General features: G+C 41.9%; 2 protein-coding genes across 3 annotated transcripts; one reads left to right on the top strand and one right to left on the bottom strand.

Moving 5' to 3' along the window:
• Positions 1–1457: 1457 nt before the first annotated feature.
• Positions 1458–4459, top strand: LOC146674480 (uncharacterized). Its single transcript, XM_085396244.1, has 6 exons — positions 1458–1936; positions 2021–2121; positions 2261–2466; positions 2585–2713; positions 3760–3837; positions 3953–4459. Exons 1-6 carry the CDS (start codon positions 1464–1466, stop codon positions 4457–4459), a joined length of 1494 nt encoding a protein of 497 aa, XP_085252370.1. The 5' UTR covers positions 1458–1463.
• On the bottom strand, positions 2575–14049 carry LOC146674479 (lysophospholipid acyltransferase LPCAT4-like). 2 transcript variants are annotated; one of them, XM_085396231.1, is made up of 13 exons: positions 13610–14049; positions 11847–12210; positions 11372–11484; positions 11193–11253; positions 10802–10860; positions 9467–9501; positions 8929–8983; positions 8535–8617; positions 7652–7777; positions 7388–7541; positions 7106–7198; positions 6886–7024; positions 2575–3816 (listed from the first exon to the last, which is right to left on the bottom strand). In XM_085396231.1, exons 1-13 carry the CDS (start codon positions 13697–13699, stop codon positions 3788–3790), a joined length of 1401 nt encoding a protein of 466 aa, XP_085252357.1. In that variant the 5' UTR covers positions 13700–14049; the 3' UTR covers positions 2575–3787. The 2 variants fall into 2 exon arrangements, with proteins under 2 accessions (XP_085252357.1, XP_085252348.1); XM_085396222.1 differs by lacking the exon at positions 2575–3816 and adding an exon at positions 4127–5368.
• Positions 14050–20492: the final 6443 nt, after the last annotated feature.

Here is a 20492-nt window from a genome sequence, read left to right as displayed (position 1 = left end):
AACTCTGTTGCCATTAACGCGATCGCTTATTATTGTCACGTGACCCAGTTTTAAAAAATAAAATAAGATAAGATAAGATAAGATAAAAAGATTAAACCTGAAGTTTCTTGCATAATTTGCTTTTTCCGTTAATGATTATGTTGTACTCCTTCATAAAACATTACAGCTCTTTGTATCTGCAATCAAAAAGAGACAAATAAATAAATAAACAAAACAATGAGCCCACATGTCATAAAAAGTTGCAATGGATAAAAGCTGTACTATAAATAAAGTAATTTGTGTGTGTATGTGTGTGTATGTGTGGGGTGAGGGAGGGGGGGGGGGGGGCAGAATTCTTGTGCATCACGGTGGGTGAAATATGGAATGTTTACATACAAAAATTTGCCTTCATTTGGTTTCTTTTGAATTTTGGTCTGAGCAGAGTGTGCACCTACTACAGCATCTAAGAGAAGATTAGTTTATCTTCACTAACAAAGGTAAGGCAACCGAGAAATGCTATTAACTACAGTGTGCACTGTTTCTGTCGTGTGCATGTAACGCTGAAAGGCTGTCTTGTGTTTGCAAACACCACTGTGTGGATATCTTTCACTGAGCACTGATTGTTTTCATAAAGGTTGTCATAACTGCTCATGTTAAAATTAAACGGCATGTGTTGAAATTAGAGGTGACTCTGTACCACCAGTTCAGCTAACCCAGTCTTAAGCATCTAAACTCCCTCACCTAAACACTAAGTTAATAATAAAAACTTATCTGCATGCACTGAGCCCGGCTAAGTAATGTTGTTGTCTAACAGTCACACAGTTAGAGTATACTCTGCTAGAGCACACAGCCCACAGCATCACTGTTTTTATTCTTACTACGGTCTTTTCAAAGGCAGATCGCTCTTCTAAGCTTCTCAGGCTCGGCTTGTTTGTCGTTTCTGACATATGTCCACGTAGGTGACACGGTCACATCTCGTTGTGTTATTAATGACACATTTGTCTTTACACCACATTAAGCATTTACATGTTAGTTAATGTGGAGCTGTCCATACGTGGAGTTCCAAAGCACCTGTTTGCAAGAGTGAAAGCTGGCTTTAAGATAAGACACGAGCCTTTGGGCATCAGAAGAGGAAACGTTTTTATAATCTTCAGTTGTCTAATTTTGGGAATTGTGTATAAATTGGAGCCTCAGTTTCCTGTCCTTGGCTGCCAGCAGTGACACCAGATGTGGTCTTCTGCTTCTGTGCATTCAGATATGCTTTTCTGCTTACCTTGTGTGCACCTACAAGTGTTTATTTGAGTTACTGATGCCTTCTTATCAGCTCCAACCAGTCCGCCCATCATGCTTTCACCTCTGACATCTAAAAGAGTGTAACACAGAATGGTCTTTCTTGATCCTCATCGATCCTTTAACTGTTAAAATCACCAATATGAATCGCCCTATTATCTCTGACAGTAAAGAAGCAAACGCACAGAACCAGGATGGATCCAGCTCAGTTGTTTCCATTCTCCCTGCAACATCCCAACCCCCACCAACACCTTCAGCAGCAACACTGGCAGCACCTTCAGCAACAGCAGCTCTATCCTGTGAGCTCAGCTGCAAGGGTAATTCCATTTGTCCCCCAAACAAGAGCTGCAGAAAGGCAAAGAAATAGAGTAGACTGGCATCCAGGAAAGGAGCAGCATGCTGTGCAGCATCTCCCAGCCCAGGTGGACTCCTTCCAAATCCTCCTGCCAGCTGTCTACCCGCCTCCGCTCCACCTCCAGCCTTTATCGCCTGGCGAGCCCCTGTATAGGCCCTACTCTTCTCAACAGTCCTACTGGCTGCCCATGCCCAGCTACAGTTACAAGGCCCAGCCCTACATACAGCTGCCCTTCAGCTCCAGGCCCGGGCACCTCCCACCAATTCTGTGTCCGCAGATCGTGCTGCTCCCTCAGACTCACTGTGCAAACCAGTAAGGGCTCTATTACTGCACATGTTACAATAACTAATACTGGATATGTCTTGATTGTGTCTGACCCCACCATTTGTGCCACAGGGTCTACATAAGTTCGCCCGCAGAGGTGACAACAGCATCAAGACAGAGGACAGAGGTGGATGCAGGGTCAGGAGGTCAGGGGTCAAAGAGCTGTGCAAAAGGTACCTGAACAGCTAAGCTGACCACCAGCTGAAAAAAAATCAAATATGATTGAAATTTAATTAGACTTTTAGCAGAGTAGTGAGAAATAAAAGCTAATAGTTATTGTCCCGTTTTTACTATGTCTGTCTTCACTAACAGAGGACCAGAAGAACAATCCACACAAAGGCAACCCAGGCAATGAAGCCGAACCAGGCAATGAAAGCAAGACTCCCAAAGAAAACATCCCAGCCAGTCTTACAGAGGACTGTTGTTTTCCCGGACCTACAGCCTCTTTAGATGAGGAAGCAGTGAACAAACATTCCATTGACGAATGTTTTAGTCTTCTAGGGTCCTTCTTTGACCAGGTGAGCAGTTGTATTGAAACTGTAAACAGCCTTTTTCAACCAAGTCATCCACAAGTAGAAAAAATACATTTTGTAAGCTGTGTTTGTGTATAGATATTTTACCCTTCGTCTGTTCCAGCTGCTTCCCACTCAGGCTGAAGACCCCAGGGAGGAGGAGCATGGAGAGGCTGGGTACCTGAACATGGAAAACAGTTCCTTCCTGGAGTATATGGATGAGCTGTGCAGAGACGAGGAGTTTGTCAGTAAGGTAAACTGTCCATGCATAACCCTTTCATTATATTTAGAGCAGGAAGACAGCATCACACCAATAAATTATGTGAAGTGTTATATATTTGTTGCCGTTAGCAACTGTTAAGAAAAAGCTGATGGGGACCTGTGATTTGAATTACTTGTAATAGCCAGCAGGGGGCGATGCCTCTGTTTGTAAACATTAAATCTGAATGCAATAGTCTGGAAAACAACCTGCTCCTTACTTGATCGGCAGGCTCAATAACCACCGTCATGATGAGTTCATGGCTCAGTCAATAATTTGAGGATTTACTGCATAAAACACAAAGCTATGTTTTGTATGTTTTGGGGCCCATTGTAGAGAAACAGAATGATTAAGCAGGTGAGGCTTTAGTGTGAGTGGACAGTTTCCCTCAGATTGTCCACCATCCTCCAGCTGTTCAGGAAAATGTGTAACCTCCCTGTGGTCGGTTAGTGGTTGCTGGAGGTAGCTGGGTGTAGCTAGGAGAATGTGGTCCTAAGAAGGGTCTGGCATGTCTGCAAATACTTGTCGACTAATTGCAGAGTCATAGTGAAGCTTGTAAAAGTGCAGCTGACGAGTGTTTGCAGGCAAGCTGGCGTCTTCCATAAAAAACTACTGACGGAGGAGGTTTGCAACTGGTTAGCTACCACTTGCCAACTAGTTGGTGAATACAGATTTTTACTTAGAGTCCAGTTTTTTTCCTGGATGACCCTGAAGGCCCTTTCACATTGGACGCAGCTTACGCTGCGCTCACCGCTAGCTAAAGCAAAGGACACAAAATTTGTGTCCCGCTGACCACTACGCTCTGCTGGTACTAGATGTGCATGATCCTCGTAATTTCAAAAAATTGTATTTCTCTAACTTTGTATCCCCTACAAGAGTTTGTTTTGTATTATGTTCACATGTTTAATAAAAACATGTTTCACTCATAAAAAAGCTTTGCAACTATACTTGCAGCACATTTTGCTCACAGCACTTCCTGAGTATTAGCCCTTTTTATGATGTTTTGTTGTTCAAACTGTTGCCTTTGCTCTTTGTGCCAGGTGGAGTCCACGGTGAATATCGAAGCCCTCATGCCTCTCCTCTCTGCCAGCCAGGACCTTTTTGAAGAAGAGCAAGAGGTAGCATCCTTTAAATACTGATACAGTACAGTAACAATAATTAAAAAACAAAAACATAAGCATTTATTGAAAATGAATGTTTAGGGGATATTTTGTTTGTTCTCTTGCTCTACAGATGATCTTGCAGGAGGAGCTGCCTCCATGTCCTGCAAACAGCGATCATTTCTACGGAGAAACACCTTCGGTATCTTCACAGTCACTCTCTTTGGACGCTCCAGGCTCCCTCTTTGCAAGTAGCCCCAATAGAAACGGACAAAATTCATCCCAGAATGAAGTTGGGATCAGCTGCTCCCCCCTCCTGCTTTCAAACCTTTTAGAAGAACCGCCTTCACCCAAAACTCTCGAACAGGAGGTTCAGGCGAGCGAGGAGAACCAGACCAAACCCAAGACCAACATTCTCGAAGCGCTTGCTGCGGTCCTTAAAAGAACACGTGGAACAGAGAAAGACAAGGAGAAGAAAAAACTGCAGAAAAAACAAGCAACCCAGTCATTTAAGAGAAAGCGGAGCCGGGAAACAAAACTAATGAGCACTGCAGAGCAGTTTCTGGAGCCGGCAAAGAAGAAACAACTCAAGAGTCCCAACGTTGAAGGGATTTTTCGCGACACAATGCCCCAAGTTTAAAAATCACCCGCGTCAAACAACCAAGCCGGCGGGAAGAGGGGACGCTCGGGAGAAAACGCAGGGACGGCAATGGAGCAACTGGAGTAGAGTCCCACAAAAAAAGCAGGAAAGCCAAAAGAAGCTAGGAGCAACAGTTTGAAAGAAAAATAAATGAGTAAGAGAAAAATGATGTTTATTTGTGACAAACACCTCAGGACTCTTAACGTCCATTTCCTGCTGCAGTTTGATCTGTTACAGGCGCTTAAGGCGGGAAAACAAACAAGGTTTTGTAAATGAATTCACAGTTTATTGTTAAATGTAAACATGGTTCATTCACACAGAATAAATCTTCCAGAGTATACTTTGTTTTTGCACATGCAATTATCATCATTACTATCATCATCATCATCATCGTTATCCCTTTAACAACACAAAATTCACTAAAACACATATGAGTGGAAAGGTTATAAATATAAATGACAGTGACTGTACACGATGAGGATGAAAAAAAAACAGGAGCTGTCCTCACACCTCAGAGCACCACAGCAGCATCACTCAGACTAACTTTAAACCTCAGAGGTTCTTTTTTTGGCTTTTCTGTGTCGGTGCAGACTAATAGGATATGTAACACTTTTTGAAACATAACAGCTGGAAAAAAAGACTTAAAAGCTGAAAATACAATCTTTAGCTGTTTCTGTTCTGTTTCTATCTGGCCCCGCCATCGTGCACTCTGGGGAAACACAAAGAAGGTCCAATTACAGAGAGGAGATCATCATTCGGACTTCTTGTCCTCATTAACGGAGCTGTTCAGGAGGCTTCTATTGTTGTTCACAGACGTCCCGTTGGCGGATGGCAGTCTCTTGGACTGCAGGATCTCCTTTGTCACTTTCTGATATATCGGGTGGGTTGTCAACACGAGCAGCAAGCTCTCTATGGAAATGTGAAGACATTTTAGCTCCTCCCATCCCCCTCAGTTTAGTTTAACACAGCACAAGGCACCACAGCTCAGTGAAGACCAAGCTCAGGTTAAACACATGTATCCTCTAGGTTTGATGATTATTTTTTCTGATAGAAATTTGTAGTATAAAATATAAAGTTACTAATAAACTAGACAAAACTGGCTTTTCAGTCGGCTGATGCAGAGGCCCAGATCCCCAGGCTCGGGGAGCAAAGAGGTTATTTTAATCACTGTCAACAGTAAATAAGTACAAAAAACCTGAGCTGAGTAAAAGAGCTGTCACATTAAACTGAGGACTTCATCAAAGAAGCCCACAAACATGGTCCTGCAGGCTAGCTATGTGTTTATGCTCCTGTGTTAATGCAGCTAGTTTATTATTTACAGACGTAACTCTCTGCTGGTGGATGTGATGGCCCTCGTGGGTTCTTAATCCTTTGAGTTATCTTCCTTCCAGCCTTGTGTTTCATGTAGTGTTGCACATCAAATGTCGACATGCATTATTCCCATTGGAAACACGAAATTCAGTTGGAAATTCAGCCTCAATATTCCAGTTTGTGGTTTCAAAGTTTTTGTTATCCCGTGTTTTTCTGACACGATTAGTTGTTAGTGAGTCCAAACTCTTGTTTGGCTCCTAAGCTCAAACACTGCAGCATCACCTAGAGTTCAAAGCGTTCTTACTGAGGGATTTCTAATAAGCTAAAACGTGCAGCTCTGCTGTTACTTCACACATAAATGACAACAGGAAATAAACAGCAGCTATATTTGTGGGATTATTGAAGTTGGGCTAGCTGGGATATAACAGTGCACTGCCTGGTGGCTAGCTACAGGCTATGGTTAGGGTAATATAAACACATTAGCACAGTGAAGCTGGAGCATGAGCGTTTTCCCCTCAATAAAAATCAATGTGAAGGTCCCTGATGGGCAGAGACAAATGAAATCATATGGCAAACAGTCAGGAGAACAGCTGAGAGGATCGATCCACAACACAAGGTTAGTAATTAATATGCTGCTGTGTGGTTTGTATTACTGGCTATCAAAACGTCCTGATCCTCTGCTTCATGTAGCCACTGAAATCTTAGGCAGACTCAGAGTGATTCTTTTATGGGGCACTCACTTCTGTGTCTGGTGACCCGTGAACCTTGTAAGCCTTTAAACACTGAGCTTAAAGATGTGCTGCACATAAACGGTGCTAATAAACAGCCAGAGAAGCCCACAGTGACCACTGATTATTTTTAGGGGCTTGTTTAAATAAAATAAAACACAATACACTACAACACGTTAAAGCAGATATTAGCCTCAACCAAGCAAGGTCGATGCTTCATCACTTGACAAGCGGCTAAAACTTCCTGTGTCTGCACCTTTTTCGCTAATCCTCACACTCACCACGAGTTTGTAGTTTGTATGCAACAACGCTAACACGCAGCTCTATAATCTCCAGCGGCTGCACAGCGATGTGCCGTCAGCAGCTGCTTCGCCGTTTGACTCTCACCTTCAGTGAGCTGCTCCTGGTCCTCGGTGGCAGTGTCGTAGAGCTCCTCGGTGCTCTGCTGAGGAACACCCAGCAGTGCTCCCATGAGCTCGGTCAGCTCCTCTTTAGTCAGACTGCCTCTGCCCTCTCTGTCGAACGCCTGCAACACAAGACGGCTGTGTCATCACCGACAAAAACAAGAGGTCTGCTCGAAATACGAATCTAAGAGAGCAGAACTTACAGCGAAAGCAGAGTGAAACAGAGAGATCTCGTCCACATGTCCGATAAGGGCTGCCATATTGAAGTAGATGTGTCTGAGGTCCACAGTGTCATCCTGAAACAAAACAAGCACACAAAAACACGTTCTCTGTCACCTGAGCTTTTATTTTGGTGGCCTTTCTTCTGCTCTGCTTCCTTCAGCAAACTCATATGCTACTGAATAAACTGACAAGCCTCAAAAATCAAAACATCTGGAACATCTGTGGCTGAGGAAGAGCTTGGCTGGCTCTAACAATAAGAGTACCTTAGAGTAGAGGCTGCAGATGTGGATGGCTGTCTTTTTGTTAAGCCCGAGAATGGAGGCGAGCTCCTCTGCGTTGGCCTTTGCGCCCTCGGCTCCTGAGCGACACCTGTCAATCATCCTGTCCAACGCTGCCTCTACATCACGTGGGCCCAGACTGATAGGAGAGGAGGACAAAGACCACAGTGTGAGGAGAGGATGAGGAGGAGTTTCTCACGTGATAAATAAACCAGATTTAGTAAAAGGTAAATCCAAACGGGCTCTCACCCTTTTCTGTATAGAAGTGTCATTGCTTCTTTCCCAGGAGACTCAAGCGGGACAGAGAGGTCATTCAGCTTACTGACTGGAATCCGGCCTGCCATCACGTAGTCTGAGGCAGGGACTCCCAGAGCGCTAACATACAGAAGAAAAAAGCAAACAGATTACAACAACTGACACAAAGTCAAACAAAGATTTCCCTTTAATCTGCCTGAAGAGTCCTTTCAGGTCTGGAGTGATTCTATTTGAATTACTGGATGATTCTGTTATTATTCTAACATTTTCTTCTTTCTAAATGGAAACACTGGCTGTGAGCTCTGTTAGGATCAATGTGACTCCAAAGTGCAGTTTACACATACACCAACAAAAACAACTAATGTAGATATTTATTCTTCCTACTCCGAAGTCATTATACAAATATTTGGTCCCTGAGATACCAGAAAAACCAACAGCAGGTGCCTTTCAGCAAGCCTTTTTTATTTAAAACAGCTAAAGCTAGTTTGAGTTTCATTTCAGAATGATAATGAGACAGTACACTTATAAAAACACAACATCCAAAACTCTTATGAGGCGATCAATGAGCCTTAACTGGCTGTAATCAGGTGGATTCATCTTATGTAAAGCACAATACTGCTAAAACAGCTGAGTGTGACATGTCAGGGTCTCAGATGAAGGCCCAGCTAAGCCGCACAGTCCTGCAGGACACTGGATGCAGAAAATAGGCAGTTTTTGTCATGTGTTCAGTGGTGTCTGTGATTCCTTTTAGTTTGGAGGGACACACGTTTTAGTTCGGCATGGCTGATAGCAGACGGCAGTTTCCAGAAGCAAGTACTGATACACTCAGGCGAACGAGTGAGTCATAATAAAAGCAGCTGTGTGACGTGGGTCTCACCTCGCCATGACTTTCTGAACGTTGCCTGCAAACAGTCTGGAGTCCTTCTTCTCCTCCTCGGACGGAGTGTAAACCGGCAGGAACTGCAGCACAATAAACAGGCAAACATTGATTTGTGTGTTTACAGCGTCTAGACAACAGTAACAGCTCAATAGAGAGGCAGGCACACGAATCAACACAAACGCACGCAGAGGATCTCGTCTGCAGACACGTGCGCTGTCAAAGCAGCTCTAAAAACTGAAGACGTAATCTCTGCCACACCTCCGCTCACACCCTCCACTGCTGATATCACCTGCGCCAAACGCACATTGTGTACACCTTTACATCATCAGATGTGCTGATAACGTCTAATGATTGATAACAAGCGTGGTGGTTAACCTCGGTGAGCTCTTACCTCAATAGTGATGTTGGTGTACGGCTGTGAAAGCGTGTGAAACAGCACCTGAAACCTAACGAGACAAAAACAGGAAGATATTGGTTATTTTTTCCAAAATACACACATCCATCTATTTTCTTCCACTTATACAACTTTCAGCCCTAAGAAGTAATTCATTGTAATATATGTGACTCATTATTACATATTTTTCTTAAATAAACTGATTGCTGATGCTAAAAAAGGGACCTGTGCTTACATTCAGTCTCAGATTTAACTGTCTGAACTGTCTGTTAAATTCATTCTTTTTTAAGTAGCCCTCTGTATAACTAACCATTCAGGATTTATAACACTGATGCAAAGCTAACAAGCTAATACTCACTTTCTGTGTATTAGTTAAAACTCATGAGCAGCATTTCTCAGGCCCATGAGCAAATTCAGAAAGTAAAAGAGTTAAAAAAAAAAAGGTCCAAAGTCCAGGAGGCTTCCAGCTGATTCCTTGTGCTGCCTCAAAATGTCAAACACACAGATTCTGAGCTGGAGAAGTGAGCAGACTCACCAGTTGCTTCCTTTGTATGTCCAGCGAATAGTATCCTGAGGGAGAGTCAGAGAAAAGCTTGCATTAAACTGTTTAGCATCAGTCTGAGTGACGCATTTTCTCACAGCATGTATGACTTTAACAGTATTTCATTTCCCCCGTTTGCACACGCTGACAGGACCCAGCGTGTGCAAACGCCACAGTGTGTTTAAATGGTGCCTGGCACCACAAACAGTTTCCTTTTAGAAGGCCTCACAAGTACTTGTCAGTCAGTGACTATATCAAAGGCTCCCACATGACATTAATAATGCTGATTTGGCTCTCTCAGTCTAAGATTAACTCTCCTTCAGTATTAAGATTATCACTACGATTGTCTTCATTCTGTTTTGTTGTTTTGTTTTATCATGTAACTTTACTGTCCTCCTCTGTGTAAGGACCTCTGGTCAGCCTGTACTCTGATGTGTCTGCAGAGCAGTTTAGTTTCATCGCTCTGACAAAGAAACTCTCTTGGATACTTGGAGGTCAGGAGGTAGAGCCAGAGAAAGCCCTGCTCTGTGACTCTTTCGCTGTGCTAGCTGAACAGCTGCAGATAGATGTAACCTTTTGACTGCAGCCATCTCGGCTAATATAGCTCACAAACCCTGCCTGGTACTGGGAGGAAAAATTACATTTCTGGTCTTCGCCTCCTGTCAAACTAGTCTCGTATGTACGTCGCTGCAGAGGATGCTGTTATGGAACGAGATGCATGTAGTTGGCGGCGCTATCGCAGCGTGAATGTGATCAACTAACCTTCAGGCTTAAGTTACAACCTTTCATTTTGACTAATTTCTTAAAATGTTGTTATTACCATATAATCTGCCTTTCCATTAAACTGCTGCTCGTCACTCATCAGTGTCACGGCTGAGCAAACATCCTGATCTCTTACAGAACTATGCATCTCTTTAAGCAGAGACCAAGACCAGGAAATATTCACCGACAGATAAGCATTACTTAATGGAGTCCAGTATGATGTTATTAATATGCCAAATCATGACAGCCTAAGGTGCGAGGCTTAAGCAGCTGCAGATAAATGTCTTTATTTGCAGCAGGTTTAACTGCATTCATTCAGATTAACTACAGGCAGCAAAACAAGTGAAAGCTTGCCTGAAAAACCCACCCCCAAATCAACACATAACTCTACTGGCAGGAAACTAAATGTTGCCTCTGCATTGTTGTACAATTACAATTTATTACATTTCATGTCATGGAGGTTTTGTCCTCGTCGTAATTGACAAAAAAGTTTGGTTTCATTCACAAAAAGCTGCTGTGTTGCTGATAACTAGCAGATCGAGCTGCTGCTTTAATGATTTTACTCACCAGCTCGTTGGGGTAATGCAACACGACGGGCTGGACGGGGACGCCGGGAACGAAAGCACCTGATGTGACAGAGACGCAGAAATAAGACAGAACTCCTCACTCACTTCTCAATCTTTGATTCCTCCTATTACGTCGAGTGCTCAGCGCCTGAGACACGGAGTGAGAGGAGTCGAAGCTCAAAGCATGTAACACGATTAGATATGCTTTTAACCTCCATGTATTTGTTCTTTTACAACCCAAATCTGCTGCTTAAGATCTCAGAAACAGTGTTTTTAACTTTTTTTAATCATTATTATTATTAGGTTTAGTTTTTAATGAAACATGGCATCACGTGAGATTTTATTTATGTTTTAGGGGGTTTTCTTTGTCTCTGTGTGTAGATTTAACTCACCAGTCTTGAATCTGAGCAGACAGCGGCCATTAGTTGTGGTTCCTTCAGGAAACATCAGTATCTATGCAGGTATGAAGAAAGGGCAGTTTCAGTCTTTATACTTGAATATATTAATGATCCCTTTTAGCAGAAAGACGACATGACCCACAAGAGTATCGAGTGACACAAAAACATCTCACCTGAGGCCAGGATCCATCGGAGGTGACCCTCTTGTTTAGCTCTGAGACGGCTTCTTTCCTGGACTCAGGATCCCTCCTGCTCACAAGAACAGACTGATTGCACTCCAGCAGAGCTGAAACATTTAAAAAAAATCCCAGAAATCTAATCAGGAACTATTAGAGCAGATAGAGCAGATTAGAAGCTAGAGGAGTGAAGCTCCTGATCTTGTCACTGGATCATCTTCATTTTTTACTTTAGATATTACTACACAGTACGTGGGCATCCTGTCTATACTGCAAACGCAAGCTAGACCTCAATAAATGACTAAAGTGACAGCTCAGCCTGTAAAATGTGAACTGTGTCTCAGTCAGCAAAACAAAGAAACACCAACAGCTCCCATCAGGATACTTTAAAAAGAAACTCTTTAGCGATCCAACAGGTGCTTCCAGGTGTATAAACAATGGCAAAGTAAACAAATTCCATCTCTCTCTTCACCTCCTATGACCGGCAGGTTTATGTTTTCCGACCGCGACACAACTGACGGCACCCCGGCTGGAAACATGATCACCATGTCCAAGAAGCTGCTGTGGGGCGCCACTACCAGGATCGGCGCCTCCTTCACATCCGCCTTACGACCTTTCACCTTAACCCAATGGAAGCCCACGCAGAAGAACACTGCACGACCCAGCAGCCACAGGATCGGGTGGAACAACCAGCGGCGCCAGCCTGATAAGGGTTTGGAGCGTTCCTCCTGAGACAGGCCAGCCAATCTCGGCACAGCGACGATCCAAGCAGCGATTAACAAGATCCACGCCAGGAAGACCCGTATGGGGAGCAGGGTGCAGCCCAGGATTATGCCCTGCAGGATCAGAGGGCTAAAATTAGAGTTGTTTAAACATAATGCAGGGGTCCCATCAAGTGAAACACATCATCATGGCTTTCATTCATTTTTAAGAAAAATAATTCTTAAAAAACACACAATTGATGAAAAAAACGCTTTAGTTCTCGTTTGTATGCGTAATAGTATGTTAGCATCATTAGAAGACCAAAATATAGATGATCTGGGTACAAGCAACTACAGTGAACTCCTCCGTGTCAAGGTTCAAACGAACTTTTCAAAGAAGATCCAAACAAACATCTGGTTTACAGATGTGTAATATTTATATACTCTGTACAGAAACACTATGATTTGGATTTATAATCTCTATAGCAAAACAGAGATGCCTCATTACGGAAGAACTGAGTTTTAAAAAAGTAGATGTGAGTTTGTATGTTAGCAGGTTAATGTGACTTGGTGTATAACCCATTATAAAAGGTCTATAAGGCTCGATAAGTGGCATGGGTAGATCTGACCATGAAAAACCTGACAAAAGATTTAACGTCTGACCTTCACTACATCATTTGCCTTAAGAAAAGTCACCAACATACAGTCTGAGAACAGACCTAAAAGTTAAATAGTTTCACCCCATCCCTGAATCAAAGCATTTACCTCTAATATAACCTTTAAATTCACTGCTGCTCCTAGAGACACACTTCTCTAAAATCACTAATGGAGCATTTTCCTCAGCCTTATTTAATCTGTTCAGTTTGTTTGGTTTTTAATCTATTTACAGCAAAAATATGTAAAAATTGGTTGATGATTTAGGTTATATCAAGTTATACATTCAGAGAAAAAGGTCAGAATAGAAGTTTTTAGATATTTTTCCCAATTTTAGGTAATTACTATTGGGTCCTTATACTTATTAAGTAATTAACTAATTTTATTTGCTAAATTTGATTACTAATTACAGTAAAAGCGTGGGAAAATCAGGTTACATTAATTGAGAAATTCATACCAAAATTTACAGAGGAAATAACAAAAAAGGACCAGAAAAGGAGATTTTTACATACTTTTTCTAATAATAGTAGATAATTTTCCTCAATAAATAAATATCCATCTAACATTCCCGTTTCATTTACTCACTTTGATTATTTAATTGGATTTTGATTATTTTAATTCTGATTATGTTTTAAGTTAATTTTAAGCAGAAATATGTGGGAAACTGAGCTTTTAAAACAAAATAAAACAGGCGATCACATCTGGTAGCATAAATTAGCATTTTGCGGATTACCTTTATAACCTCCAAAAACCGGAGACAAACCCAGAGTTAGCAAGGGTCCCTGGTTAAGCAGAAGATTAACTGTTTAAAGCAGGGCAGTAGGTCTGCCTGACATCCTGCCCTACTTCCAAGCATAAAATCAATACATGTAATGAGTACCTTGATCCACTGCGCCTTGGTCAGCTTCAGCTCATGAATGAAAGGGTTGGGGTACTCCTGTGTAGCAGCCCTGCTGCTCTTCCTCTCCATGGCGAACTAGCAAAAAAAAACAAGTTTTACTAACTATAAAAAGTTCAAAATGTGATTCAGGCTCCTTTGCTGCTGAAAGTTTATCTAAAAATGCCAGAGGAAAGAAAAAAAGAAAGGGAAAAACTGGTCAGGGTGCGCTCATTGCTCAGCACCTCTCTTTTTTCGGAAAAGTGTCCTTGGCAGTTTGGAGTTTGAAAACCTGAGTGTTAGCTGATGCTAGCTCGGACACCCTTAGAAACAAAGATAAGCTAGCAGAAACCACGAATTTTTCAGTTTCTACTGTCCTCATGGCCAAACCGCACACATACTAAAGAATTTATACCCTCTGTTTGTTACTTCATCACCTGTCCCGCCCCTTTACAAGTCGCTCAGCCCACGCCACTGAGCCCTGAAGTCAAAGTGCTGGGTGAGAGGTAAACTTTACCTAGGTGAAGGTACAGAAGCTCACTTACACCAGGGAACAGTTACAAATTACACTTTAAAATGTCATTTTAATTTCATAGAAGTCCCAAATACCCATTATATGCATCTCAGCCTGTCAAATATCATATTAGCTCTGTATATATGTTCAGTGAGAGACTGAGATTACCGAAAAGCACCACTGAACGACACAGGAAATCATTCCTGCCTGTGGCCATCTCCCTGTACAACGCATCCACTTAACACACTGTTTGCTGCTACAGCTACACATGTTTCTTTTCCAAATATTTATTTATAAGTGACTTATGTATGTATGTATGTATGTATATATATGTATATATTGTACTATTCTTAGTTAGCGTATTGTCTGTCTTGTCTTAATGTTGGTTTAAAATGGAGCACTGTAACAAAAAATAATTTCCCCCAGGGATCAATAAAGTATTCTGATTCTGATTCTGATTCTGATTATATAACATACGGACCATACAGGTTTTGGCTGCAATTTAGTTTGGAGCCACCAGGAGGTGCTAGAGAGATAGTTACTTACTCTGAATGAGGTGGCTGAGTTAAATTAAAATATAATTTAATTTATAATTAAACTGAAATATTCATTCAAATGAGTTTCTATATTTAAAAAATAGAACACATTTTATTTTAGTTTTAACACAGCATTGACAGTGTGTTCAAATGCTTGAGTTAAACTTTTATGCTGACTGGTTTTATAAACCCACCTTCCATTGGCTATATGTTATTAAGGCACAGTTTTCTCCATTTCTATTTGGGATTGTACTTTTTCAAGTTTTACTACCGTCAGGCTAGTAGTTAGTGGGTAAAAAAATTAAAAACTGGTAATCTAACAGCAACCAAAGCTATACTCTTATTTGCAACCAATCAGCAACCTCCACTAACCACTTTTATCCAGTTTTTCCATATACATTTTTCCCTAGAAACTGGTGGTTGTATCATACCCAATATGAAAGACAACTCTCAAATATGATGTGACGCATTAACAAAAGATTTTTGTAGCCACAATAAGGCATCCACTGGTCTTGGACTCAGTTTGACGCCTCAGTGTTAGCATGTTAGCTGCCGTACTGTCGATTTTTGCAGCCAGAAGTTACTATATTTGAGTGTCATCAGTCATCAACACTAACAAACTACATTCATAAATGTGCTCAGAAGGGAAACCAGATGTCACCAAACTAAATGTGAGGCAAACACTGTGTATGTGGTGCAATTCTGAGAGTTAGCCTGAATATTATTTCAGTTATTTTGGCTGCACCTCTGCTCTTCTTTGGGTTTCAGTTTGGAAGCGTAGATAAATTGGCAAACCTTTTTTGAGCCATATCAGAAAATTTTTAGTAATTTTATGCAGTTTTGGGACACACATATAAGGCTAGCACGTATCTGTAACCGGAAGGTCGCCGGTTCGATCCCCCCGGGCTCTCTGTCATTGTGTCCTTGGGCAAGACACTTTACCCTACCGCCTACTGGTGTTGGCCAGAGGGGCCGATGGCGCGATATGGCAGCCTCGCTCCTGTCAGTCTGCCCCAGGGCAGCTGTGGCTACAACTGTAGCTTGCCTCCACCAGTGTGTGAATGAATAGTGGAATTGTAAAGCGCTTTGAGGGTCTCGAAAAGCGCTATATAAATGCAATCCATTATTATCATTAATTTTAGTCCAGTCCTTGTACTTGACCATTGACAAAAGGTAGATTTTTTTGTTTGTTAAGCCACTTGGTACTCTCCTATGACCATTCAAGCATAAAAAGTCACCTAACTGGGCTCTTTGTTTCTAGCAGTTTGTCACAAAAACAAAACATAATCAGCTCAGATTTCTTTACTCGAATCTGTGAAAAATGTCAAAGATAACGCAGCTTGACATGAATAATTTAATAAGCTTTAAAAATGTGTTATTTGCAGAATTCCAACTTTTCTGCTACTACAAGTCAAACAAATATCCAACAATTGCATTTTACAATTAATACAATGTCATATGAGCCGAACTTCGCCAAAGCTTTGGAAGCTAACTGAAAATTAGCACCTGCCCTCATTTTCCCTCCAAATTGATGTTGTCTAAAAGAACCTCAGTCATTATGGGCATCACATCAGAAAACATATCATGAAAACGAGACAATCAGTTTCAGGACCCAAAATTAATGGAGGTGTTGGGGCGATCGTGGCTCAAGAGTTGGGAGTTTGCCTTGTAATCGGAAGGTTGCCGGTTCGAGCCCCGGCTCGGACAGTCTCGGTCGTTGTGTCCTTGGGCAAGACACTTCACCCGTTGCCTACTGGTGGTGGTCAGAGGGCCCGGTGGCGCCAGTGTCCGGCAGCCTCGTGTAGCCCAGATGAAAAATATCATACTTATTCTCTTTATATTAACTGTCCACATCAACAAGCGTCGTATTTCCTATGACCATTGAATGCACCTCTCAGTTCACCCCACGTGAGGGCACCTAGCTCAGCAACCAATCAGAGCCTACCCAGGCCGCATTGACCCTGTCAGCCAGGAAGTGAGGTGGAGGTGCATGGTGTCCCGGGTTTTTCTTATCTCAGCAAGAGGAGTGGAGGCATCTGCTACTCAAACCGAGAAATCCACGGACAAAAGAGAGGAAAACTCAGGATTGAGAGGAAGGAAAGCCAGCCTACTTACCTGCTGGAAGTCCGGAGTCGAGTGGCTGGATGAAGGAGAGAGGCAACGTCGGCTAACCACTCACCTTTCATCCGGAGAGCTGCTGCAATTCCAACGCCAGTGTGTGTTGGGCTTTTGTGAAACAGAGCAACGGTCAGGTTTTTTGGAGAGGACGGAAAAGTCCAAGGACCAGGACGATATTCTGGTTGTGATAGATGGCGAGCCAACCACTTTGAGGACGATCTACCCCAAAGAAGATACACACCACACACTCATACATTCCAGTTACATTCACAAGGACCTTTGAAGTTGGCTATCGCCAGCTTAACTCTAAATTCTTAAAGGGCCCCAACGAGTACTTTTATTTTGTTGAGTGTGCACACTATTTATTTTATTTTATACTTTATCTGTACAAATTGGACAAATACCTGTTATACTTTGTAACAATACAAGAGTGGCTACTCAAAAGTTAACATTGTGTCCAGGTCATTATTGCTGCTCAATACTTTGGCTCCATACGAATTTGGTGTCTTCTGATTCTGGCCAGGGTCTTATTACGAGCCCAAGTAATTATTGCGCTGTAATTCACCTTTATACCTTTAAGTTGGTTACACTCGCCTCTGTCAGTGCGCCCCAGGGTGGCTTCGGCTACAATGTAGCTGCCATCACCAGTGTGTGAATGTGTGTGTGAATGGGTGGATGACTGGATATGTAAAGCGCTTTGGGGTCCTTAGGGACTAGTAAAGCGCTATATAAATACAGGCCATTTACCATTTACTAGTATCAGAGACAGCTACAGTAGTTCCAGTGTCTGGTTGATGGTATACCTGCTCACTTACAGTTATATATACAAACTCTCTCTTCTATTTTAATTCAGTTGCCAAAAACAGACAAAAAATACAGCTTAGCGCTATTTTTTATTCAGTTTTTATCTTCTGTACCAGACATCCAATCATATAATTAAATGATTTTAATCATGTGAAGAAAATCTGATATGGTGACAGCCCTAAATAACTCAGTGGTTTACTGTAAGTGGTCGGGGATGAAGTTAAAGTCCACCTCTGACTAAAGAAAACACATTTTCAAATCATAAAAACTGCAAATCCACCAAACTGATTTAAAACGAAACTAAAACCTAAACTAGTTATCACAGTTACAGCTAACACCAAGGTGTTTTCCAACCTTCCCACCTTCTACAACCTTTTCTCACTTCAGTCCGTATTTCTTCTGGCTCCTAACTCTACTTCTTTTGTCCTACTTTTCTATTTGCATAAACCCACTGGGGGTTATTTATTAATAGCATGCTGAGGTTTCTCCCCTGCCCCTGTCTCTCTCTGGATTACTGTCCCTGCGTTAAAGGCCCTCCTTTCACCCTCATTTCATGAATCTACGACTCGTTTGCTTCTGCCTCATCACTCAACAAAATATTCTCCTAAACTCTTGGAGATCATCAGGATGTTATTTGGTAACTATGAGACAAGCATTTGTGTTCTTCTTGGTCAGCAGTGGGTTTCCTCCTTGGACTCTCCCATTTCTTTCCAGTCTCTTTTTTATTAGTCAATCGTGAACTCTGACCTTAACTCAGGTTTTTACATGTTGTTCTGGGGTCTTTTGTGACATCCCGAATAAGTCGTCGACGTGATCTTGGAGAAGTTTTAGTAGCTCGATCACTTCTTAGTGTTCTCCATTTGTGGATGACTGTGAAGTCCCAAAACCTTCGAAGTGGCTTTATAACCTTTTCCAGACTGACAGATGTCAGTGACTTTGTTTGTTAGCTGTTTAGGATCTTTTAGCCAGCCTTACTTTGTCACACAGCTCCTAATAATGGCTGGGCGTGCCTACTGGGCAGCTTTAAAAACAACTTTTTACTTGGTTTATCTTTGTCTAATATTAAAATCTGTCTGAAATTTGTCTAAAAATTTGTGAAAAATGTAGGTGTGACAAATGTGCAAAAAAAAAACCAAACCCTCAGAAATTAGAAAGTGGGCAAATAAGTTTTCACAGCTCTGTCTTTTGTTGCACACGTACACTCTTTATAGAGGCAATTTGCTATCAGCTGTTGATAGCAATGAGTTGATAAATCTGCACTCGACTGTGTCATCCAGATAAGGTGACTTCTGGCTCCAAAACCACCAAATGGCAGATGCCAAGACACCAAAGTTGAGGCTTCAAAATGAAGAGATTAGATCCAAAAATCAAGTCACAGCAGCTATGTCCATGTTTTATGCCCTCTGTGGAATACAGAGGGCACTGGATCACGGTAACAGCTAATTTAGAGCTCTGCAGTGAGTCTTGGTAGATCCTACAAACCAACTTATGTATTGATCCAGCTTGTGTTAATTACCGCATGGTTGTGTCCCAATGTGTTACACGTGGTACCCGACAGTAGAAACAAATACAATGCTGCAACTTTCTTGTTGATGTGCATCTCTATGGAGATATAACTGCACAGAGAACACAATCACATGGTAAATAACACAAAACGCAGCACACACGACCATAAATGTGGCCAATAAAGCGTTTTCAGAGGGGTTGCATTGCAGCCCTGACACTGACTGGGATAAACAAACACAACTCCTGATCATCACTGCCTGATCAGTGCTGCAAAGCAGACATAGATCATAAAAAATGTGACATGTTCCTGATTCTCTTCCTGAAACGAGACCCGGTGTGCTCCCCAAAGCCTTCCCTAGAACAGATACTAGTTTGGTTTTTCACAGAAACAGGATCAAAGACTGTCCCGATTCTCTCCCTGTTCCACTGAGTCATTGATTTTAGAACGAGCTTTAATGTTTTTTTCGTCTCACTCTGTCCTGTTTCCCTTTGTTCCTTTACAGCCTCACGCCACCATTCCTCTCCTCGTGTCTCACAGTCAAACTCTTTAGACACTTTCCTCATGTCCTACTTTCCAGCTTTTTGAACTTTGCCTTTTGCGTGCCCTCTGCACTAATTGTTCACTACGCTGGCTGATCATTTGTCTGAGGCCTTTAGCCTTCGGCGCAGAGACGTATTTATACAAGATTTGCCAGTTACGACTTGTAGGTTAAAAGTCGGTTAACGTTTAGCTTTCTCACTTTTCACCTTCAACCTTTGAACATGAATAATTAGGCGCTAAGAACCAGAGAGAGCAAGATCAAAGTATGCTCCAAATTAACCTGCGGATATATAAAATTGAAGAAATTGAAGTATAAAACAGGTCAAATGTTCTAAAACATTGATTCTGTTCATACAGTTGTTTAATGTTTTCTATTTTTTTTTTCATGATGTACAATTTTGGAAACTTTTGTCAACTTTTTCCCAACAAGCCGGATATTTCAAAGGGTGAGAGGACTCTTTGTATAGAGCTGAATTACTGCTGAACTTATCCAAACGCAAGGCTGGAACAAAGCGTGTAACATACTGTGTTTGTGGGCGACAGTCCATCTCCTCTTTAGGGATGAGGTTTCTCTGATTTCGAGTTTTTCGACCTGTCTCAGAGTTTAGAGCGCTGCAGCATGGTTCTGGATCTTCTTTATTATCTATATGTTTTTTTTTCTTTCCTTGCATGATGGAGTTTTAACTCGCCCTTATAAACACAGCGATGCTGGTTTTGTTTGCGTTTGAGACGGCGTGCCCTCGAGGGGTAAAAGGTCACATACATTCACCCAGATCCAGTGCGTGTTTCAGAGATAAATTTTAACCCAGACTCTTTGCGGCTTTATTTTTTTCTTTAAATGTTCAGCTACTTTGCTCATGCTCTCTG

Source organism: Rhamphochromis longiceps, linkage group LG3, assembly GCF_057381845.1.
Source record: "Rhamphochromis longiceps isolate RC_006_pf linkage group LG3, R_longiceps_female_GT1.1, whole genome shotgun sequence".
In the NCBI taxonomy this organism is placed as follows: domain Eukaryota; kingdom Metazoa; phylum Chordata; class Actinopteri; order Cichliformes; family Cichlidae; genus Rhamphochromis; species Rhamphochromis longiceps.
The sequence above is the reverse complement of the archived record's forward strand: the minus strand, read 5'-3'. Positions and strand labels throughout refer to the sequence as shown.